Below are 24,850 nucleotides of genomic sequence, written 5' to 3' on the forward strand. Positions count from 1 at the left end.
GGATCTCTGTGAGTTCGAGACCAGCCTGGTCTACAGAGCTAGTTCCAGGACAGGCTCCAAAGCCACAGAAAAACCCTGTCTCGAAAAACAAAAAATAAAAAAAAAAAAAACAGCAGGTCTCACTGACCACCGCATGTTGAGGAGGGGCTGGTATCTCTGAGTGGAGTGATATATTCATTGTCTCTTCCATGTAACACACACACACACAAACACACACCAATGCTATTAATAAAGTTGTTCACAAAACCATTGGGCTCACCTGGCTATTGCCCATGGTTAGAAGTGCCCTGTGCAAGTTCTGAGACCTACTCAGACCTCCGTGGACCCAAGAGTTTCCTGGGAAAGATCACTTTCTCAGTCAAACTGTATAAATCTCTGCCTCTTGTGGATCCACTGGGTCTGGAATGGTCTGGATGGGGGGTTGTGCATTCTTCCACTGGAAGGCTGGGAAGGAAAACCAACAACTGAAAGTGCCGGAGCTATCAACCAGGCTGCTAAGACAGCTCAGCAGGTACACGTTTTTCAGGATGTTCTTCCCGCTGATCCCCACTTAGAACGCTGGCCCCACTAATCACTCTCACTTCCACACCTGCCTCTCCTCAGCCAGGCAGACTCCATCTGCACTTCCTTGCTAGGGCCTTTAAGTTTCACTGTCCAGATCAGGTATTTGTGTTAGGGACATAAGACCGGCCTGGAAAAGGTACGGGCATGTCACGATATTACAGAAGAATGACTCTTGACCTCAGAGGCTGATGAGTAAAATTGGCTGTGACTGGTTAAGTCATGTAGTCTCAAAGCTTGGTGCTATTCACGGCCCCAAATACTAGAATCAGAAGGTGGTATCTTAGTTGGGGTTTCAGTTGCCGAGATGAAACGCCCTGAGCAAAAGCAAGTCGGGGAGGAAAGGGTTTATTAGGCTTACCCTTCCATGGCATAGTCCACCACTGAAGGGAGTCGGGACAGGAACTCAGACAGGGCAATGATCCTGGAGGCAGGAGCTGATGCAGAGGCCCTGGAGGAGTGCTGCTTCCTGGCTTGCTCACCATGGCTTGCTTGTCCTGCTTTCTTATAGACCCAGACCCATCAGCCCAGGGATGGCACCACCCACAATGGGCTGACCCTTCCTCGTGAATCACTAATGAAGAAAATGCCCTCCAGGCTTGTCTGCAGCCTGGTCTTGTGGAGGCTTTGTTTTGAGGCTCCCTCCACTTAGGTGACTTTAGCTGTGACATGTTAACATAAAACCAGCCAGTACAGGTGGGAATCTGGGAATTCATAGCTGCTGGGGGAAATGAAGAAACCTCAAAAGCAATCATAAACCCACTTCCTCCCCCAGCCAAATCGTCTGCCTACTGTCAGGTGTCAAAAGACCCATTCAGAGCAGCTGTGTGCAGCTAGTTTGGCATATATTGCTGGGAACTGTTCAAATGCTTACAACCCAGAGAGGGCTGCCTCTCGAGGTCTTCCAGACTTAAACCTCACCAGGAACTCAGCTGGAAGGGTAAAGAATATGACATAAGGCTGTGGTACAGGTCAAGAGAGGCAAAGGTGTGAAGCTTCTGGGGGTTTCTGGGGGTTAAGTGAGAGAATGGCGAGGCACCAGAAAATTGAGGGGAAGCAAGCAGGATGGCATACAGGGTGGGGGCAGGGTCCCAGCCACGGGGTTACATCTCTTTTCTCTAGCTTCTTTTCCACTTCCGTTCTTGAAGAAAATATGAAGAACAGAAGAACAGACACTGACGTCCATTGATGTCCACCACCACTTGGGATGATCTTTTTTCTCTATTCTCAGCACATGCTAACACTTCCCCTGGTGACATTTTCTTTGCATTGCTCATTTTTTTTTGTATCTTCTATTTATCTCCTCCAAGAAACTCTATCTTGAAAGCAGGTGTTTCATTTAACTCTCTGTAGGCTGGGCTCAGCAGAGATTCTAGTACAGAGCAGGAGCTCAAGCAATGTTCAGTGGAGGAGGAAGTGCAAGCAGGCTTTCCCTCCCTCTGCTCAGTTCAGGACCTTATGCACCCCCATCTCAGCACGGTGACTCCTTTCCTCTTGCCAGCAGACGCCAAGCCCAATAGCAAAGGTTCTGGTTCATCTCCAAGAGAAGACCCTGAACTGCAGATAACAGCCCACAGTTTCAACTCATGCGCCTCCCAGGCAAGGCAAAAGACGTGACTTGGAGAGATGAAAGGGAGCTACATGTCACCAGGGCAGCAAAGAGCAGCCCCCTTCATGGCCGTCACAGTCAGTGATGGCATGCAAGTGTGTCTGCACAGAACTCTCATTCTGCCTAGGAATTCAGTGGCTCCCATTATGCTCTGGGCTTGGCACGAAGCATAATTTGGAGAATGTCCACCATGGAGTCTAGACTGTATTCTAAGACTCAAAACAATGGAGCCAATGAAGCAGAAAGGCTTGGGAGACCGAGGGCAGAGGCCTTGCCTGTCCCCGGTGGCCTACACTGTGTTTGGAAATAGTGGGTATGTAATGATTACTATTTAATTAATAAGTGACTAATCAATACATGGATATCATAGGGACACAAGATCCTGCAATATCAATATATAATATATATATATATATATATATATATATATATATAATCCCATATTATCTCTCCACAGTATTCCCATCTGAACTTTTGTACTGTGTGCTGTGGGCATACATTATCTATCAAAAAAGAAAAAGGGAGCCAGCATGCACAGACATTCTCTTTAATGTTACAAAAGGAGAGAGAAGGTGGGGGGAGGGAGGCGACCACTTTGCTAGGAGGATAATGAGTTTTCTCTGAGTAATGGGGTTATTTTCACTTTTTTCTTCACTCCTTTATCCATTGTCTGACTGTTATAATGAGCATGTATTAACTTATAATCATAAAATCAATAATAGCTATATGTATTCCGGGGGGAGAAAAATCCAACCCGTACCCAAGTCCACATCAACCTGAGTATAAAGACGAGGATCGGGGAAGGCTAGGCAAGAGCCTTGGAAGATCAAATGCGGGAGAACAAAGGCCCAGACCAAGCCAAAGAAGGAAATGACCAGAAAAGAGCGTCCAGCCTGCAAAGATGCTGCCCATCCACGGCACTGTCTGCTCGCTAGGGGTCTCACTTCATAAACTTTCCTGGCGCCCTTACCAAACACCCCTTAGCTCCTCACTCCCTCCAAGCCACTAGTGAGGACTGGTGTCGCCATGGTTCTCTCTTCCCCTTCCCTGTCTAGCAGCTTCAAGACAATCATTAGGGAAATGATAAAAATAGGTTCGCTTATTGATTTATCCCTTTTACCCAATGCTCCTTCCTTCAACCAGTTGACTGGTTTCCTTAGCAACACAGCTAATCTGAGCAGCGTGGCTCGGCCTGCACACCTGCCATTTGTTTAGCTCCTTCTTTAGCAGAGAAAGCTGGGGCAAGCGAGAGGGTGGACACAGGGCTGCTGTGGGACTGGCTCTGTTGGCCCACAGAGCCCTAGGGACCCGGTGTGAGCTTGCACCTTGCAAGGCCCTGCAAGCAGTGCTACCCTGATCCCAGCCAACATCTCAGCATCACACCTGCAGACATGGGCCCGGGGAAAGACCTAGGATGAAGGCGGCAAATGTAGGGGATCTTAGGGAACTACACCCTCCTATGACGGCCAGGTGTTCTGAGACCCCTCCACTCTCAGCTGTCCCCTCCCAGTCCCTCTGTCACCATGTATAAGGTGAATGAATATGATCTGAGGGACACCAGGGACAGTCAGGTTGACATAACACTATGTTCTCTTCGAGTTCCAGGCCTAATGGAGAAAATAGTCTGTGGGGACAAGAACGTGGCCACTCTGGCACTCACCAGAACTCTGGAGATGCTCTACAAATGCTCACTGTCTCCCAGGAGATAGGTCTTGACCTCCATTAGCTATCCCTACCGCTAGCCTCAGACCCAGGACAATTGCCTGCAAGAAGGTCTGAATCCTATTTTCCCTTCAGCCTCCTTGTTTAGAGATGTGTGGTGTGAAGAAATGTGAAAGTCTCCCACAATGGTTTCCATGTCTTTCCTTGCACATGCCCATTCCTCCTCAGCTGGACATAAATGTAATAATATGTAATCGTCGACTCAAGGGCAGGAGCTGGTAAAGAGCCTGTCCCTTCTGTGATTCTGTCAGAAGCTCCATGCCAAAGAGACACTGTAAACACATAATAAATTGTAAACGACAGCTCTTCAAGATATTTATGTGACCAAAAAAAAATTCAGAATCGTATCTTGGACCTAGAGAGCAATGGAGGAAATGAAAGTTGGCAGTGAGGAACAAGAATCAAGGCTCTCGCTGCAAAAGCTGACCCAACACAGCACTCACCACCTTCCACTTCCACAGAAGAAACTAGAAAAACAAAAAGGACCAGCACCTGAAATGGCACAGGAACACAAAGCCCCTAAACAAATCCCAGTCACTTTTACAATCCTACTAAATCTCTTCTTAAGTGTCCTCTGTGGTTCAAGGCTTTGAGGGAAGCATCTGTTTGTGGTCACAACCTCCAGAAGGGAGCTGGCTGGCTGCAGCTATGATCTGACACCAAAGACATCTACCCCAGTAAAAAATTTAAAAGAGAATTATGGTAATGGGCCTCCGGGAAGAAAGCAAAGACATTTGGCCTAGGACCTCCTGGGAATATGGAGAGCTCTTCCAAATAGCAGTCCCCAGAGGAGGATTTATGAAGCTGATGGCTCTGATGCAATCTCTCCCAGTGATTAGAAGGGACATTAATCACACCCAAGGCTAGAGCTAAGAACAGGAGGAGTTCAACGACCACAGAAGTCCAGCTCCAACTCCTACAGACCCTGTTGGAGACACAGTGAGATCATTCAAGTGAGCTCACATCCACTTTGCCTGAGGCCACAGAGAAAGACCCATCTGTCCTGTAGGAATGAATAATAGTGAAGAGGCAGGACCTGTGCCTAAACCACAGACACAGCCGTCACTGTGGCCATTGCGTAAACAGAGTGTGTTTCCACCTATTCCGATCATCCTCACCCTTCCCCAGATCCTTTAGGACTCTCGACTGTCTAGCCTGTCTGCACATGCCATGAAGGCAAGCTTTCAGCCCTTCCATCTGAAAGAGGGATTCACACCTGTTGAAGCAGGCCTGGGGTCAGCGGCCTTTATGGGGGATCTCACCACGTTTTTCCCCAGTCACGGTGCAAGTGAAAGACGGGGGAAGTGGGAGACCTCAACAAGGCTTTCTAAGGTCTCACAGCAAGTTGCCCCTGCCTGTGAGACAAGAGGGCCTGGGGTAAGAGGTCAACTCTTGGTGTGAGAGCTTAGGACTAGAGGCTCCATTTGGATTTCTGAGCATCCATTCCTCTGCTGAGCATGGCGAGATGGAACAGCCCAAAGGGATGGTGAAAAACGGACAGAAACTATGCCTTACACTGAGCCTTTTGCATGGCTAATCGACAAAATAGAACTTCAGTGGCTGTGGGGAGGTTGGAAAGTTGCGAGCCTATAGCCTAAGTATAATTTATCCTGGGTTGTTTCCAGACCTTGTGACTAACAGAGAAACTTCTAGAATGGATCAACTAAGCAAGGCACTAACATCCACCAACCCCAAACTACAGATGTCACAAGATAGTAAGAGATAGCAAGGTACACCAGAGTATGGACCACTGAAAGGAAGATCACATCCTTCCTAGTTTGGAGAAACAAAGGGATGGATAATAAGCAGAAGTCAGTTCTAGAATAAGCCGTGTGCTTGGCTCCATTTCCACAGTCTTCCTCAAACCTTGCTTTCGGTTTCTGTCTCTGTCCTGAGCAGATCCATTCAGGTTGCCCCACATGGTCCCTCACGGGACAGGAGAGCTAACACTCTGTGCTTCTCTGCATGAATTACCAGTACACAGCTCTGACAGAAAGTAAGAAACTCCGCAGAATAGTCCCCTTCCTCTCCCACCGTGGCAGGAAAACTGAATTGTAAGCAAACAGAAACGTGAGAAGGAAGCCCCTTGGTGTTCTACGTTGTCCTGTTTCATGATCTCATTGCTTTCCTCGGCATGGTTTTCCTTACCTTCCAATCTTCTCTTTATAAAAAATCAAATTGATAAAAATCCAACCCCTTTTCTTTAAAAAATAACACAAAACAAAATACATCATGTGACTTTTAGCCTTAACATCGGTTTTTTAGGTTTGGTTTCCATGGTAGTGGGATGCAACCTGCCATCACCATGACAACTGCTTCTTTTCCAATTCACCATCTGACAGGCAACCCTGAACACTCATGCACCTCTCTTTCAACACACCCTTCCCCTGTCAAGAGATGGCAATGCCATTATAACTGCTCCTAAAGACCTCAAACCTAATGAATGAGCAACAAGCAAGACTGAGAAGAACCCTCAGAGGGCTTCCTGCCCATGGGAACCGTCTAGTGCTGCTTCAGAGGTCAATGGACTGTTGTTCAAGATGGATGATCCTTAACATCACTCTCTCATTGTTAGCTGTGAAGCCATATCTTATCCTTTATGGCTTCCAAATCAAAGGACTCTGTCTGACTCTCAAGACCCTGACCCTTACACAAATCCAGTGAATGGAAGGTCACATCCTCCCTACTGTGGAGAGACAAAGAGATGGATAATAAGCGGAACTCAGTTCCAGACCCATTTGCAACCCATGACTGCCACAGAGTGGGAAGATGCATTTCTGAAAACTAAGACAGCTCTGCCCTCCCCACTCCTGCTGCTCATGCCCATTTCAGTGCCAGTCACCTGCAGGAGTCTTAACAAATTCACTTGTTACCTGTCTGACGGGATCTTGGACTTAAAACAGCTGTCATTCCCCACACAGTTGCGGTGCCCAAGAGACAAATAGCTGAATGATAAGGTGTACACTAAAAGCCTCTGATAGAAAACAAAACAGCAGTGGGGAAATTATCTGTTTCAGAAACCAGAGCTAGTGTTTTGATGAGACTCTGACAAATTCGGGTCCATCAAGAGTTCTAGCAGCAAGTTGTGCTTGAGGGGAAAAAAAAAAAAGACCATGAGCTACAGTGAACAGCCACACCCAAAACCAAACCCTACTTGATAGCACCACTCATTACAGGCATCAAATGGTGCTGAGGATCTATGAAGAAAATGCAGAACTTTTTGTTAAAAAGATCAAACAAAATACTAGGAGAATTTTGTTTTCCTTTGGAAACTCTGCAACTGTATTCATGTTAAAGACACTACTCAACCTGGAAAGCCCATGAGAAAGGACTGAAGGACTAATGTGAGCTTGCAAAGGGAAGGCTTGAGAGGCAACCCAGCTGCTTTCAAGCATCCAAAAGCCACCTTGGAATAAAGGGCTCATGATTTTTTAAGTTATTCCAGAAAGTAAGACACCCTTTCTTCCAAAAGCAAATCTGAGGGAATAGAGAGACCTGTTACTGTCCATAAGAAAATAGGTCATTTTGTACTGTGGGACAATGGTCTTGTACCCTGTAAAGATTTGTCACTTGTATTGTTTCAATAAAATGCTGATTGGACAGCAGCCAGGCAGGAAGTATAGGTGGGGTCGAGAGAAAAGGAAAATTCTGAGAAGAGGAGAATTCTGAGAAGAAGGTCAGTCTGTCTTTACCCAGACAAAGAGGAAGCAAGATGAGAACTCCTCACTGATAAAGGTACCAAGCCACATGACTAACACAGATAAGAATTATGGGTTAATGTAAGTTATAAGAGTTAATAAGAAGCCTGAGCTAATAGGCCAACCAGTTTATAATTACTGTAGACCTCTGTGTGTTTCTTTGGAACTGAATGGCTGTGGACCAGGCAGGACAGAAACCTCTGTCAACAATTTTGTTAAGAGATAAATGAAATGTCATGCTAATAAATACCATCAGAGAAAGTCCTCATCTATAGCGTTTGCAAATGCTAGATTGTAAATATTCTCCCTGTGACCAATTTTGAGCTACATCAGAGATTGTAGAACAGGATGAACATAAAAGACACTCAAGCACAAAGAAGCCAGCCCCCAGCATAAGACTTACTCTAAGATTTATGTTTCTTGGAGATTTCTAAGAATGTTCAGAATTCCTCTATTTGATGGGCATTGTGTTAAGACAATCTTCATATGCACAGAGGTTATTTAACTAAAAGGAATCAATGTTGAGAGTTCTCCAGTCAGAGACTCAAGGATCTGCTGGGTGAGAATAGCTCCGTTCCCTCAGCTTCAGATTTCTCGACCTGGGAAATCTGGAGAAGCTGGAGGTTTGCCTGGAGAAGACATAAATGAAAGTTTTTGCCAACACAATGCCCCTTAGAATTGATTACTTTATTATTTTAGGCTGAATTCCAGAGTGCCCAGGGGCGCCAACTCTTTCACAACAGCCTACAAGGAGAGTGAGAGGAATCCACCCATGATCAAAATACATCCAAAGAAGCAGGAACAGCTGAACCTGGTAGGTACACGCTGAAACCTGCATTCCCTCGAGGCTGAGGCAGAGGGATCAGTTGGAACTACAGAGCAAAGGTGTAGTTCACAAAACAGTGGGAGAGAGGAAGGGAGGGAGAATGAGTGGAGGAGGGAGTTGGCTAAATGGATTAGGTAAGAGACCCATCTCTCAGTCTAGAAGATAAGTGGATCTCTGCCTCAACCGAACATAAAATCACTAGTAAAGCTTTTAAAGTTAATCATACAGTATCCTACCTTCAGAAATTCTAACATGTCTTGGCTATTGTTGAAGCATCAGCACTTCTAGATATTCCCAGACTGATGCTAATGTGTAGTTAAGGGAATACCCCTGGTTTCAATGCTAGAGGTCATGACATCCAGTAACATCCTCAAACATATTCATTAAAAATTACAGAAACTAAGGTCTCAAAAACAAAAGAGGACCAGCTGAAAATAACAACAGAGTTCTAAGCATTCCAGTGTATTCATCTATGGACACAAATACAAAGACTAGAATAAAAAGACTGTTCTAGAACCTTTCTGAATTGTCAGCTTCAAGCCCTGAAAAGTCTTGAGGTTCTTCATCAGAGCAATCAAACACAAATACCCTAATGTTACAGCTTGAATGGACTATCCACTTTGGAAATCAGTGTGGCAGTTTCTCAGGAAACTGGGAGTCAACTTATCTCAGGACCCAGCAATTTCACTCTTGGGAATATACCCAAGAGATGCCCAATCATACTACAAAAGCATTTGTTCAATTATGTTCATAGCAGCACTATTTGTAATAGCCAGAACCTGGAAACAACCTAGGTGCCCCTCAACAGAAGAATGGATAAAGAAGGTGTGGCACATATACACTTTAGAATTTTATTCAGCAGTAAAAAACAATGACATCTTGAATTTTGCGTGCAAATGGATGGAAATAGAAAACACTTTACTGAGTGAGATAACCCAGACCCAAAAAGATGAATATGGTATGTACTCACTCATAAGTGGATTCTAGCCATAAATAAAGGACATTGAGCCTATAATTTGTGATCCTAGAGAAGCTAAATAAGAAGGTGAACCCAAAGAAAAACAAAACGTTATCCTCCTGGATATTGGAAGTAGACAAGATTGCCAAGCAAAACTTGGGAGCACAGGGGCGGGGATGGGGTGGGGGTAAGGGGAGATGGGGAAAGAGAAGGGAGAAGGGGAAGATTGGGGAGAGCTTAGGGGAATGGGATGGTTGAGATGGAGGAAGGGTGGATATGGGAGCACGGAAGTAGATATCTTAATTAAGGGAGCCATTTTAGGGTTGACAAGAGACTTGACTCTAGAGGGGTTCCCAGGTGTCCAAGGAGATGTCCCCCAGCTTGTTCCTTGGGCAGCAGAGGAGAGGGAACCTGAACTGGCCTTATCCCATAGCCACAGTGATGAATATCTTGCATATCACCATAGAACATTTATCCGGCGATGGATGGAGATAGAGACAGAGACCCACATTGGAGCACTGGACTGAGCTCCCAAGGTCCAAATGAAGAGCAGAAGGAGGGAAAACATGAGCAAGGAAGTCAGGACCGGTAGGGATGTGTCCACCCACCAAGGCAGTGGGACTGATCTAATAGGAGCTTACCAAGGCCAGCTGGACTGGGACTGATGGAGCATGTGATCAAACCGGACTTTCTGAATGTGGCTTACAATGAGGACTGACTGAGAAGCCAATGATAATGGCCCTGGTTTTTATTCTACTGCATGGACTGGCTTTCTGGGAGCCTAGTCTGTTTGGATGCTCACCTTCCTAGACCTGGATGGAGGGAGGGGAGGGCCTTGGACTTCCCACAGGGCAGGGCACCCTGACTTCTCTTAGGACTGGAGAGGGAGGGGGAGGGGGGAAGGGAAGGGAAATAGGAGGAAGGGAGGAGGTGGAAATTTTTAATAAATAAATAAAATACACTGTAGAGTGACCATCATACAATAAGCATTTCTTAAAGGTTACTTTCTTCTGTCTTCTCCTGAGAGCGTATAGCCTAGAAGAGTCTCTAGAGAATGCTGATAAGATTCTATGATAGAAGTCCAAGGACTGCCCACCTCCATCCAGGTTAGGGAACCCTGATTGCTCTTCAAGCTGATGAGGGAGAGGGACTTGATTGGGGGAGGGGGAGGGAAATGGGAGGCGGTGGCGGGGAGGAGGCAGAAATCCTTAATAAATAAATAAATTGAAAAAAAAGATTCTATGATAGAAATAAAGGAAGATAAAAGAAAAAGAGAAATGGCCTACCTTACTGAGAATATGGTTCTCAACAAAGCTCATTCCAAACAGAGGTAGGCAAAGCTTCTAGGCAACTCTAATATCTTAAAACCTGTTTCTTTGCCTTGTTACCTTGAGTGTATCCATTGATATTTGTGATGAAAATGAGCCCACAACCTGTATATTTTAGGGTGTCATTTTCTACCCTCTGTCACCAGAGAAAGAGAGAGAGAGAGAGAGAGAGAGAGAGAGAGAGAGAGAGAGAGAGAGATTGTCCAGAGATGCAACAGCCTTATTCACAGAACTTCAAGAGGGGCGTGACCTCAAAAGTAAATCCTCACACATATAACTCTCTATAAGGGAGTGTCATTTTGCCAACGTGTCCAGACCTCTGAATTTACATAGGCTCATATTCCCCAAACCTGCCCCCTCCCTGTGTTGCCACATCCACCCATTCACTCCACCTCCAGAGAAACCCACACCCTTCAACTGCTCCTCTATCAACAGACCAGGAGAACACATGCATCTCAGAGCATCCATATGGCTCAGTTATTTCACAAACACTAATTTCCATGCAGATACACTCCAAAGTTAGCAGAATGGAGAGACAGTTTCTTTAACTTTTTTCCTGCCTACTCTCTAACTGCTTCACAGACCTCGGTCTGGTTTCCAGGAGCCAAGTGATCCATCCTAACCATCCATGCTCATGCACACCAGCATCTGGTTCCCGCAGGTAGGACAGCCTGCAGGATTACAGGGTAGATGTCTACACAGAACGCACAGGGCACACTTTCAAAGGCTCAGAGTGTCCCACCCCACACACAGCACTCCAGTCTTTTCAGAATCTTTGTCTCCAGTTCACAGAACCTCATTCTAACTCTCTTTGCCAATAGAACACAGAGACCCTGCGGATCCAAGAAACCCAACTGACAAGAGAGAGTTCACTGAAAAGCTAGCAACCCCTGAGTAGGTGTCGGGAAGCCAGGCTAGGACTATCTCTCCCAGGGATCCTTCCATGTGCCTCCAACTAAGCCATGTGAACTATCTAACTACCGTTTATAGAAATGAAAACAAAAATCCAATGCTTAAGGCTGTTAATGGCTTTGAACACCTGATCAACTTTCATCAGAGGTTTTCTAGAAAAATTCGATTCCATTATTTCTCCTCAAGATTTTTTTCCTGAATTATAAATCTGAATGAGTCCCAAAGGCAAATAATGGTAGAAACCCAGCATTTGAAAAACACACAGAAGAAGACCAGTTTTAACGTAAATGCCTTAAACTTTTTTTTTTAATGTAAACTCAATAGTTGTAAGACAGCAAGAAGAAAGGTTTCATGTAAAACTATCTAGGAGCAACAGCTAAAAAACACTAGGCAGGTCTGCAGTTTCCACTCAATGTGTGAGTTAACCTCTCCGTGCCTTAATCCTTGAATGTTGAATACAGACTGCAGAACTGTGCATATCTGTGATGTGGTCACAAGGAATTACTTCAGCGGGGCTTTCTATGCCAAGCACTCAGCACAGTACTCTGGCACACCATAAGTGCTTTAAAAATGATAGATTGTTATGGACCGTATCATCATTAACATGTGTTCTAATCCTGACATGTTTGCAGGGGACCTTAATCTACAGTAGCGAATGCTAGACCTAAAACAGTCCTACAAGGTTAACCTGGCAGGGGAGATAAGCTTCGTCTCAGGTGTGAGACCCTGAGGCTCGGGTCACTGAGGAGGCCTACACTAAGGTCACATGAACGATATATGCCAAAACTCCAGTGAGAAATTGGCCAAAAGTCAAGAGAAAGCAATACTGTTAGAAAGGGAAAACCTGGTTGTGGTAGATATTTAATGCTAAATCATCCATAATTAACTAGATGCTAATAAGAGTCATTCACAGCTGATTTTGTGCCAGTCACTATGCTATAGACTTTATATGTACTGCCTCACTTAAACATGACAAAAATCCAACGTGATGAGCCTTATAGGTAAAATCACTATTTTCACTTCATGTCTGGGAGCTCTGAGACAGAGAAAGCAAAGTAAGTTGACACAGCGTATGGCTAGGAGGCAGCAGAGACAGCATTGAGATTTGAGTCCAGAAGCCAAGCTCTTTTTTTTTTTTTTTTTTTAAAACCAACTTTTTTTTTTTTTTTTTGGTTTAGAAGCAAAGGTCTTATCTATGATGCATTCTAATGCTTTGAACAAGAGACTGGTAGACCCTGAACTCTAAGGCAATATGTTCATCAGCAGGGTTCATTTAGACTAGATGGTGGCAAATATCCTGAGGTCTTTTACTACGTAGTTAAAAAAAAAAAGTTAAATATCATCTGAGACTCAGAAAACCATACCAGAAGTGGATTTTGGAAAAAAGCAAGATGCTGCACCTTAGCTTAAAATAGAAGTGAAATAGTCATGAAAGTGTGTACTGATGGTGACAGTGATATCTTTCACAGTATTTCTGCAGACAGAATAGAGACGTATCAGTTGGCTCAAGAACAATTTCAAAAAATTTGAAAAAGCTGAGCGGTCAATGAGCACTTACTATCGCAGTGAAGAGAAGCAGAAGGGCGTCCCCAGTTCTAACCATATTTTTATTAATTATTCGACTCACCTCTTAGAGCACTTGCTTATCAAATCTACAGATGACACAGAGCTGGTGGAGGTCTCGTTGACTAAACAGCTCTGTCCAGAGACAATGAATGTGTGACTGAAAGTTCCAGTAATGAAATGCTGGCGTCCCAACAGCCGGGTTCAGTCACTGGAGATGGCCTTGGAAGTCATGTAACCTTCTTTAGCCTCAGTTTCCCCGTGCTGAAGATGTGCATAGGAACACCTGTCTTGTGGCTGTTGATCTGTTAAATGTAGAAAGGCTGGGATTTGGTGACCATAGGTGACTATTAACTTTCTTCTCCACTTGAAAAAGACCCCTGCAGGGTAGATGGCAACATCAAAGTACCCAAAACAAACCCAGCATCCCAAATCTCAACCTAAAAATCAAAATGAGTATAAAGTAGGGGGAACAATTCTGTCATCTGTGACAGATGTGAAAAGAATGTAAGTTTTCTGTTGACTAAAAGCAAGTCAGAAATCTAACACCCTAACACCGTTTCTCAAAAAAAAAAAAAAAAGTTCAAAAGTATATTAACTGAAACAAATATGTTTATATTGTTCTATTTTGGGTAATTAAAGAATAATAGTAGAAAATGACTCTTCCCTTACAGGTATTTTCAACCAGTACAAAAGTTATATGGGAAATGTTAGGGCAATGTAATGAACAAGGGACCCAATGGGAACCTAAAAAAAAAAAAAGCTTGATCTTATTCTTCAAAAGAGCAATCAAGGAAGGTGTCAAAGACGGAAAGACCTCTGAGGACAATCCTACAGTCAGACAATGGGAAGAGCAAGTGTAAGGACCTAGCAGCCTGGTAAAAGATAGCTGCCTTTGCTGTCAGAGGGTTGGCTAGAACACAGTGCGTATGGAGGCTGTGGAAGCTGCAGTGGGTCCTGAGACACCCTGCACACCAAGCCAAGGAAACTCAATCCCGAAGTTAATAAATGTCAGGCCCCAGAGGAAAGAGCTTCTCGGCTTATTTGCCCCTGCCACAAGCCTCATGTAGATATTTAAATCTAAATTTAACTAAAACCAGATAAAATTGAAGAGCACATAGAGTACCCCTGTTGGATAATACAAATCAAAATATAACTACCACCACATTAAGTTCTTCTCTACAGTGGTACACAGTGCCACAGGGACATTGAGTAATAAGTGGATTGGATCAACATTTCCTTATACAACAGAAATGAAGGGGATAAACAGAACACAAGGAAGCTCTAGAGGGGCGTTTTGAGTTCTCATTCATAAGGGTTTTAAGTAGCAGAGAGCATTTTGTCATTAATTCAAAATGGTTGACTTTCTGGAGGTGGAGAAGGGCTCCAGGTTCTGTCCTCTGGAGAGAATGTTTAAACGCTCTCGTGACAGTCAGACTATCTGTCTTGGGCAAACACTTCCCTGGAGCCCTTTCACACATGGCTCCAGTCACATGAGATTTGATTTTTGTGGCAAATAGTTAGGGAACATTTTTCCTATAGCCCAGTACCCCAGCACCCAAGCATGCGAGACTTTTCTAACACAATAGTTCTTTTAAAATTCTCATGGAACTCTGATCCTGAGTGCAAAATTGTATGTGTGTTCTTTCAAGAGAAAGAGAGCCACATAACAACAGGGTACCAAAGAGATCTAATAGTCCCAATACTTCAGACAGTCACCTAGGGGCCATCTAGGCAGTCACTCGGGACATTTTCAACTCTAAAGTTTCACAAAATTTAGAGTGACCCTTAAGAAAATAAGAAGACTATCATTCCACAATAATATCTTTAGAGTACAGCATCCCTTGACTTTGGTAAAAAAAAAAAAAAAATGGCAGATGAGCTGGGAAAGAATAAGGGAAAGGGACTCAGGGCACAACAGGCAGATGCTCAGAGTCCTGTTGCAGAAGACGTGATCAGACAGACCCAGCTCTGTTGGAAATGGTAGGTGGCTGTTTTCAATGTTGTTTCACAGAAAGAAGTACGTGATAAGGTGTACCATCAGCTACCAACTGGGGAGCTTGCCCAGGAATCCAAATGCCCATCCTTTGTAAAACACTGAGACCCACCCATCACCTGATGGCATGGATGATACCGCACGACAATTACACCAATTCTGTGTGAAAGGGCAGAAAGCAAATTCTCTGTCACCTGGCAGAGCCAGAAAAGAAAACTTGAGATAACTTAACAACTGATGAATTAAAAGGAAAAAAAATGAATGGATTGCGACAGATAACTACTTCATGTGTGGATGTGGACTATAATTTGTGAAAGCTCAGAATGCAGTTCATACTCCACTCAGACTGTTTGACCATAATTCAATAAACACTTGATTGGCAATATTCAGAAAGCACTCCAGCATTCTATATGCCTAGAGGCCATCGTCAGGAACCTCAGTTGTCATTACATTGTAGATCTCTGGGTGCCAATTAATTTTCTTATAGAAAAATTCAAATAATAAACATTGCATTTTCTTTAACAGTAGGGAAGCCTGCGGTTGGTAATATAGAAATTGGGGCAGTTCTGAAGAAAAGTGTGCAGTAATACTTGTCCTTGGGAACTTACCAGTTTCCATGTAATGACCCCAACTTTCTCCCAGCAGCTAGTACTTCACACTACCACCAGAGAGCATGGGTCCTAGAGACCCGAGTCACAGTCATAGTAGAGACAGCATAACTGCTTTGTTGATGCTTGTTAAATCAATAGCAACATATTTAATTATACATCATTCAGCAAAAGAATTTGTACCACTTGCCAGGTGCCAGCATCATACTAGGTGCTGGAATTAAAATGGATATGCCCATTCCCAGAAGAGCCTGTTCTTGGTTGTAAGGCCAAAAAGAATAAAATAAACTAACTCAAAGTTAGTTAATAATGTCATAAAATTGAGAGTCTATACTCCCATTCCCAAGAGCTCATCATCACTTTGATAGAATGATCTGGGAGTCTCATCGTCTGAGCCCAAAGAATAAGTTTTCTGTCAACAGCAGAGATCCAAATTAGTGTATCAGAGACAAGTTTAGGTTGGGGAACCTCCCTAGTAACTCTTCTTTTTTTCTTCTCCTTCTTTCTTTTAGATTTTCAAGACACATTTTCTCTGTGTAGCCCTGCAGTTTACTGCCTTGCTTGCAAGGCACGTTTATTTAGAAAAGAAGAGTATGTGCCAAAATGAGAGATCTTACTCTTTCTGTAAACCTCAAGAAAATCCTCCAAATAAATTTACAATTCATCAAACAACACACAGGGAGAAATCTGTGATACACACACATAGCCTCAGACCCATATCCAGAGTACTCCTAGAGACACTGAGATTTTCCACACGAAATCATGTATGCACAGCCACTGCTTCATCAGCTCAAAGGTTGCAAACGTATTTGATCTTCCTACTCGGAACTATGTTCACTTCCACATTAAACACGTGCTTCCCTGCTGAGATGACCAAATAGGTGAAACGGGGAAAATCTCCTACTGATCATCTATGGTGTAGAGTCTCCAAGTTAGACAAGCCATTTCTTCCCTTTACCTCTGACCCGGAAAAGCGGGAACGAGAGTGGGCTGTCTCCCAAACTCTAAGAGAGATCCCAAGTGTCTTCCCGCAGGGTAACTGTTCCTAAGAACAGTCAGAATGGCAGTGTGCAGCACAGGGACCAATGGGTAGCTTTCAGAATAGCCAATGCCTGAGAAGAAAGAGCACTCTTGTTAGATCTACTAGATGAGCAAGCAAGAAAGAACAGAATTCCATAAAATGTGATACCACATTTTAAATCAGATTAGCATTTTCAAAAAGGCTATGGTATCCTCTGCAGAAGAGAGTGTCATGAGAAAATAAAATTATCTCCCTATGCAGATGTAGCTTCTAAGAAAAAGGAAATGCATTCAGAGTGGGCTGCTGCCTCTCCACCATCTCCCATGCCAAATCTGGGTTATTGTAGACATGTAGACATTTTTCTTCAAATTAGAACTAGGCAGCTCCCATTAAGGGCAATATAAAGCCCTCCTAAGTCAGGGGTGTCGTACAAGCACAAATTAAATCACGTCTTTTACTTAGCTCATCCCTTCAGATCAACAAAATTAAAATGTCTGACACGTGAGAAAAGTACCTTAACATCCTAGTTCCTCAGTGACTTTCTGTCACTAAAAAAAAAAAAGAAAGAAAAAGGTAAAAAAAAAAAAAATCCACAGAGCTAGTTAGTTGTAGTGCACAGCAATCAAAAGTCACATGTGTGTGATTGTCTATCAGTACCAAACCCAGTATTAACAGCATTTCTGAACAATTTTCCTGTAGCAAAAAATATGGCCCTTACAAAGAACAAAGTCCTTCTTAAATCGGCCACTACCACAACCAGGAACACAGTCAATTGCTGACACACACTAATCACCTAGGGACCTGATTGAGCAGCTGTGAAACGGGACCCAGGAGTCTGGGTTTTGAACAAGCTCTCAAGTGATTCAAATGAGGCTCCTCGATCTCAACGAGAAGCAAGAATCCAAATGACTTCACCTTGAATTAAGAGTCCCACCTTGCAGGTGTGCAGAAATTCCCAAAGGATTCCATTAATAAAAATGGATGCTTATTAGGTAATTAGGCGATGTTCCAGGCCCTAGACACATTTAACTCCTTCAATTCTCCCAGCAACTCTTTATCATCACCCTGACTTTAAGAATAAGGAAATTGAGACGTAGAGGAACGAAGTAACTTTTCAAGGTCATGGAGCTTCTGGAGGAGCTGGGATTTGAACCCAGACAGCCTAATCAGAGAGCTTTAAGAGTAACTGCTCCTCACACTGATTCTCAACAAGATGAAGCAGATATTTGAGGAAACTGCATGTTGAGAACTGGAGGGAAGGTGAGACTAGCCTAGATGCAGCTTGGCAGAAAATGCAGAACCCACAGAGGCGCAATGTTTCCACATGGTCATCACCGGAGGGAATACATTAGTCAGTTACACTGTACAACCAGAAGGGGGAAAAAATCCAACCAGGATCCCCCAACATCTTAGCAGATGTTCTCTGAACAGGTTACAACTTACAGGCTGTAGAACCACTGCAAAATGTCTAAGTATGGGGATAGCAAAGATGTCTGGGACAGGACTTATGGCCAAGGCACAGAGCATGACAGTAAAATTCCTTCCCTCCAGAGTCTGTCTTTTGACTCTCATTAGTTCATTTTGACCAACAAGAAAAAAAAAAGGAGGCATAAAACTCAGTGACACCTTGCTCTTACAGCGGCTGGTGGGAAACCTGTCTTTGCAGCGGAAGAAAAAACGTGGCAAAGAAGCAAAGGCATGGTGTAGGGAACGTGATTCATATCCCAGCCTGGGAGCCTGAACCCAGCCGGAAGTACTCAATGTGCAGCACCCGGTGATTTGGGAGCCCTGGAGTTTTAGTGGCGCTGTCCGAGGTGCCGAGGATGGCTGCAGCCACACTTTGCCATGTGAGGGTCAGAGAAGCTGCTTCATCTACTGCAAGCAAAGGAGGGGGGATAGTCGAGGGAGGGAGGGATGTCCTAAGAGGGTCACAGCAAAGCGGCACCTGGTGGGTGGGAAATCTGAAAGAACTGTAGAAGGCGGGCAAGGGAGGGGACTTTTCCCTGGGAGAGCAGAGGGGTACTGCTCCGATGAGTTATTTGCAGTATTTGCAGCCGCAGCATGCAACACAATGCGATCTGTCCGCTTTGTGCAGCTCACTGCCAGGCATGACTGCAGGGACCAGGCCCCTCCCCCGCCCCAAGCCCCCATCTAGATAGTTCAACCCAAGCACTCTATGGCCCAGATCACTCTGTGGGGGTGGAAGGGAGGAGGTGAGAACTGGAGAACCAGGAGGAGAAAGGGAGAAACCCAGCCAGGGGGGTGACTGTGGGAGGATGTGAACAGCAGGAAGCATCACTGCTTAGCGATGCTTCTTCATTTCTAATGAGGTGCTGCCTAGAAGCACCATGGGCCAGCCAATCCCGAAGCTGCTGAAGCAGGAAACTGGGAGGGGGGAAAAAAAGAAGGCCAAAAACTGTGGTCGTGGGAGTGGGGGGTGTCAGAGATCCATCTAGACCCTGAAGGAAGAAACCAAGCTGACTTACAGGCTAATACTTGAGACCCCTTCTCACAGCTTCCTTCAGCTGTTTTACTGCTGCACACCTGAAAGGAGTGTTGGGGAGGAGGGAGCATGGGGGGAAAGAGGAGGAGCCTCTTTTGCAGGTGCATTCTTCCCAAGAATTGTACCTCCACATGCACCAAAGTCCCTGTCCCCAAGCCAACATTCAAACACCAATCACTGGCTTGCCTCCCAGAATCCCCTGAAACACCCCACCACCCTCAACTCCTAATGGCCTTGTCAGGCATGCAGATTCCTAGTGCAGAGCAGGCAGTGAGGTGCCTAATCAGCAGCCTGCATTTAGTGCACTTGGTGAAGCCTGCAGAGCAGCCCCTTCTATGGCCTGTCCCCCAGAATCCACCACCACTGGAGATGACCCACCTGCTCATCATGAAGTGCAGTACCCTTGGCTTTAGGGGTAGTTAGTTTGCACACCCCTGACCCTCAGCTGATGAATTCAGGCCCAGTCGATCTGCCTGGTTCAGGGTACTGCCCGGGTGTGTCAAACAGTAAGAAGCAAGAGTAGCAACCCAGAGCAGAGGAAAGGTGAGCACACCTCCTCGCCTAAGAAGAGAATGCCAACTTTGAACTATGATGGGCTGTGATGACAGGATCACCTCATCTGAGAGCCACTCACTTTCAGTTGAACTTAAACTAAGTCTCCAGAGTTAGCTGAGTCCCCAGTCCAAGACCTGTTTTGTAAGTATGCATTTGTCTACTCCTATCCATGGGTTCGACTCAGGCTCTTTGAAGCTTCTGGGCTGATAAATCCCCTCCCAGAGCCTCAACTTCTCTGCTGGGCTGATAGTGTCAGTATCTTCCCAGCTGGTAGGAATGGGGGCTGAGGGACTGACCCTCAGAAGTGGAGGAAAAGAGGGGAATGATTAGGAAAGAAAACCCTGAGATTAGAGGTAAGTCAATCCACATGGAGTGCAGCTTCTGGGATGATTGGGGCTTTGGGGTGGCCAAGAAACAGACAAAGCCAAACCCAGAAAGAGGCAGATACCTCAACACCAAGCACCTAGGTACGCTAGAGATTTCCACATGGAGAATAAGCCAAAAACCAAAAGTCTTACCTTGAAAAACACTAGTGCCCAAACAGGTCTCCAGGGTACCAGGCTTGCCCCTTGGATGCAACGAGGTAGTGTGCACTTCAGCAAAGGGGCAAATTTGGGCACCAGGAAGGGGTGGGGGAATAAATTCCATGCTAGGTGTTCCCCCCCTCACCCGATGGAATGCAAAGGGGGAGAGGGAAGCCATGGTGGGCAAGAAAGGATATGGCCAATCGATGAGCTTCTTGGCGTATTTCCTGACAATGTTATCTTCTCCGAAGATGAACAGGGATCTGTTGACCGTGAAACAGTTCTGCCGGACAGGAATGGGGTTGTACAAAGCCATAGTCCGAGCCCTCTGCGCTTTCGACTGCTTGTAGGCTGCTGCCGGCCCCGAGGCCGGTACAGGGGTTCCTTGCCGGTTCCTGCTCTGGTCCGAGTCTCCATCGCCTGAGCCCGGCCTGCCAACGACCACCGCCTCCCCGAAGCGAGCCATCCTGAAGTTTAAACAGACAGAAGACACACAAAGGTGATCGCCGAACACCCGCACACAACAAGAGGCAGAAAAGACACAGCCAGACTCAGAGCCTTATCCACACAGGCGCAGGGACCACCGCCTCTGGGGACCCCTGCAAGCTCTTCAGCCTTGCTCTGAACTGTTGAATCTAAAGGCAACCTCTGCGAAGCTCCATTCCACAAGAAGAAAAAAAAAAAAAAAGAAAAGAAAGGGGTAGGGCTTGGGGTGCTCAGCTTCTTGAGGCAATATTTTCCCCAAAATGCCAGCGTGGGGTGGTGTTCAGGGACCGGAGATGGGTGGAGTAGGCTGCTCCTCAAACATAACTCCTCTTCTGGCACACGTACCACCTGGTTCAGAGAAAGGCAGGCACCGGCCCTGCTAGGTAACAGTTTGCTGATTTATTGGCCGGGGTGAGGGGTAGAGAGGAAGACGGAAATGAAAACAAAAGAACTTTGAAAGAAAAACGAAAAGAAAGAAGCCGAGGGCCAGCTACGTTGGCATGCTTTAGAACGCCAGCCCCTGCGAGTCCATCTAAGAAATTCCACAGTCAACGACTTGGCTCTTTAAATCTGCCAGCAGAGACGCATCCAAAGGTTGGAGAGAGGGGGGATGGAGGGAGGGGGAAGAGCGGTACTGAGGTTCCTGCGTAAACCGCAAAGCCGGAGAAATGAAGATAAGAAGTCGATCCAGCCGGAGAGGGGCAAATGACTTCACAACTCCTGCGTTTGGGGTAGAAGTTGAGCAGCAACCAGAGAGCAGCGAAGCCCAAGTGCCAGCATCCGCCCAGAGCGCTCGCCGCCGCCGCCTCCCAGGATCAGCATGCAACAGCGATCCGCGGCTGCGCCTGGGAGAGGGCGGGAGCGCGAGCGAGCGAGCAGGCGGGCGAGCGGGCGGGCGAGCACTCACAGCGAGGAACAGGTTGCAGTCAGCCTAGCTAGCGCTGGCAGGACATGGGACTTATCCATGAACCGAACTTCCTCACCAAAGACCAACCCACCCTCCTCCTCCCGGCCCGCCTGGCTAGAGGGAGCAGAGATGATGTTTAAAGGCCGGTGTGGAGCGCGGCACAACAGCGCAGCAGCGCAGCAAGGTGGCCAAGAATCCGAGAGGGACGCAGGGATGCGGGGGAGGGGCTCTGAGAGTCCATCGTGGTGAGGCTGGTTTGGCTTACAGATTCATTTGACCAGAGGCTACCTAGGCAAGGGTCCAAGGATGAGCCGCCTTTCCCTCGAATGATGCAGAAGAGATGCGGGCTGCAGCTGGTGGTGCCTGCGGAATCTCTGCAACAGATCAAGGACCTGTCCTGGAACGTTCTCCTTGGTACTGGCACAGAAGGGTACCGCGTGCTGTGCCTCTTTCAATGCCCTGCATAGTGTTCTGCTCGCTGCCGCTCTAGTGGAGAGAAGGAACGTTGTATACCCCTCGCCAGGATCTTATAGTCTCTCTAAGGCTCCACTACCACCAGCAGGGATTCCCCAGGGCAAAGACGACACTCTCTTCTTAAACCAGCACTTACCATTCTGTGGACTCAGACCCCTGTGGCATCTGCTTCTCTGGGATCTTCTGTCCTGTCTGACCTTAAAAGGCCACCTAGAAGGCTGGGCTCTGGCAGAACCCTGTGCCTTACTTCGTGGCAGGTGGCCCAGATATTCCAGTCCCTAGACGGTGAGCCTGAACAAAACTTCCCTCAAAATTCTCAAAATCTTAACAGAAGGGTCTTCCAACCCACCACCACCTTTTACTTTCCAATAAGATTCACTGACTCTCTCTGATCTACTCCATTCAGAGGGGAAAACAAAACAAAACGAGTGTCTGACCTGTAGAGGTAGGAAAAGCAAGCTTCCAACCCTGGAAAAAGAAGCTCTGTATCTAGCAACCTTGTCCTTATCCACACGAGACCCCATGGGCAGTTTATCCCTGTCCCTTCCCATTGTCCTCACTAGCTGGAGCACAGTTTGCTAGGTTTATCCACACCTTTGGCTTTGACACATAGTTGTATCCATGTTCTCCCTGTGTGAGCAATGCAAGAGACGAGGGCAGCCATTGGCTGAGGACGGAGCAAAGGCTGACCAAGGCCCAGGTGTTGGGAGTCATGGGTGAGTGTGGTGTCACAGGACTGAAAGACAGTATCCCTGTGTGAAATTAATTGGCGAGAGGGGAGGTGGGGTCTGAGTGTGAGGCACGTGTATCCCCCTACTCCTATGTGTCTGTGTGGACAAGGCCACGTGAGCACTGACACATGCCTATTGTATGAGAGTGCTGAGTGGTGTGTGTGTGTGTGTGTGTGTGTGTGTGTGTGTGTGTGTGTGTGTGTGTGTGATGAGATGGGATCTGTGTACAAGAAATCCAAAGAAGTGGTAACTACCCTTATGACTGACCACTACCCTTAGGAACAGCATGTTGACACTGGGATTCAGGGGAGCCCATTTCAAGCCACATTACTATTGGAGGTGTGTCATCTCTGCCTGTTACTGTGATCTCACTGTACTGACCAGCTTTATAGGAGGCAGGAGTGAAGCGGGGGTTGACCATGAAGACTGGACAGTCACCTAGACATAGTCACAAGCACCTCTCTCAGGACTCTAAACTTCATGGGACCAAAGCAGCCGCTTCCCAGGAGACCCATAATCCGCAGCACAGACGCCCTACCAATCACTCATTTAACAAATATTTTCACATGCAGTCCCCACAACAGACACTATTTTAAACATTGGGGATTCAATAATGAGCCATATGGATGATGACATAAATGATGCATCTTTCGGAACTTAAATGAGATTGTGTAGCTTTGCTGCCTCTGCTCTAAACGCTCACTTTCGTGTGGAGACATCATACCTTTCCTTCCTTCCTGGCCATGCCTTCCTTTGTATCTATCTGTTAAGTGGCATATTAGCCTTTGACCTACAACAGTGCTTCTGAGAATGATTAAGGACCCCGATTCATCTCTTTACCCGCCCATCAGAGACCTAGTACTGGTTCTCTTTCCTTTTTATACCATACCCTGAGTTCCGCATGATTGCTGCAATTCTTTAGAGGCCCGGAATATGCAAGACAATATACATGGTGGTTATGGGACCTTAGTGGGGTTGGACCCAGCTTCCCTGCACTCCTAAGGGGCAGGCTTCATAAATGCCTGGGAGAGTTCCCATGGGACTAGAAATGACTCTGTAGGGGAGTTCATGGGAATCCTTGGAGAAGCAATCTAGAGAAAATATCACAGCATCTATAGCATCATGGCATGGTTTAAGAACAGCAAAGCTGGAGGAAGACACATTCCTCCCTCTTCACCCCCAACCTGGATGTCGCTTTTGAGAGCTTTGAGATCTACAGGTCTCTATACTGGCTTCATAGTCTATACTCCTCTACTTTGAAGCTGGCCGGGTGGGAATAGTTTTAAAGATCAAATCACATAAGTGATTAATATAGTTATCAATTTACATAAGCTCTACAGATGGCCATCACCACAATCCTCTCAGGTCAGCCTAGGAGAACATACATTCGGGTGCTGATTTAACCCACAAAAAAGCAGAGCTTCAGAAACATGAACATATTGGTTCAGACCCTATAAGAGGCAGAGAGTAAATGTCTGATAGACTGATTTTCAATGTGTAATAACCATGCTGCAGAATTGCAAACTGTGCACCATCAAGAGAAGAAACAGTGATGCTAAATCTATGGAAATGTTCTGCCTCCTATCCTGAAGATGAATCCAGTCCATGTCTAAATGCTCTGGGCACCATGCAAAAGGGAACCACCAAGAGTGATCTGATCATTGCCATCATGACCCTTGTGAGGAAATCTGCTAAGTATGTTTCCCCTTGGTTCTTCTGTTCTCTTGAAGACCCACAAATGGAAGTGTGGAAAATCAGCAACTGATCAGAACTCTGGAAACCAGTTTTGAAACCATTTTTGAAAACCCCTTTCTCAGCCTCAGAGAGAGAGAGAGAGAGAGAGAGAGAGAGAGAGAGAGAGAGAGAGA

General features: G+C 45.8%; 1 protein-coding gene across 7 annotated transcripts in view; it reads right to left on the minus strand.

The window, feature by feature from the left end:
* The window catches only part of Cacna1e (calcium voltage-gated channel subunit alpha1 E), a 492,139-nt gene that overhangs the window by 297,060 nt on the left and 170,229 nt on the right, over positions 1-24,850 (minus strand). For all 7 annotated transcript variants that reach the window (XM_026787573.1, XM_026787575.1, XM_026787572.1 and 4 more), the window contains exon 3: positions 20,582-20,851. In XM_026787573.1, the coding sequence (XP_026643374.1) occupies positions 20,582-20,851 (270 nt within the window). The remainder of the gene's footprint in view (positions 1-20,581; positions 20,852-24,850) is intronic.

The sequence above is a fragment of the Microtus ochrogaster genome (assembly GCF_000317375.1).
Source record: "Microtus ochrogaster isolate Prairie Vole_2 chromosome 6 unlocalized genomic scaffold, MicOch1.0 chr6_random_2, whole genome shotgun sequence".
NCBI classification, from domain to species: Eukaryota; Metazoa; Chordata; class Mammalia; order Rodentia; family Cricetidae; genus Microtus; species Microtus ochrogaster.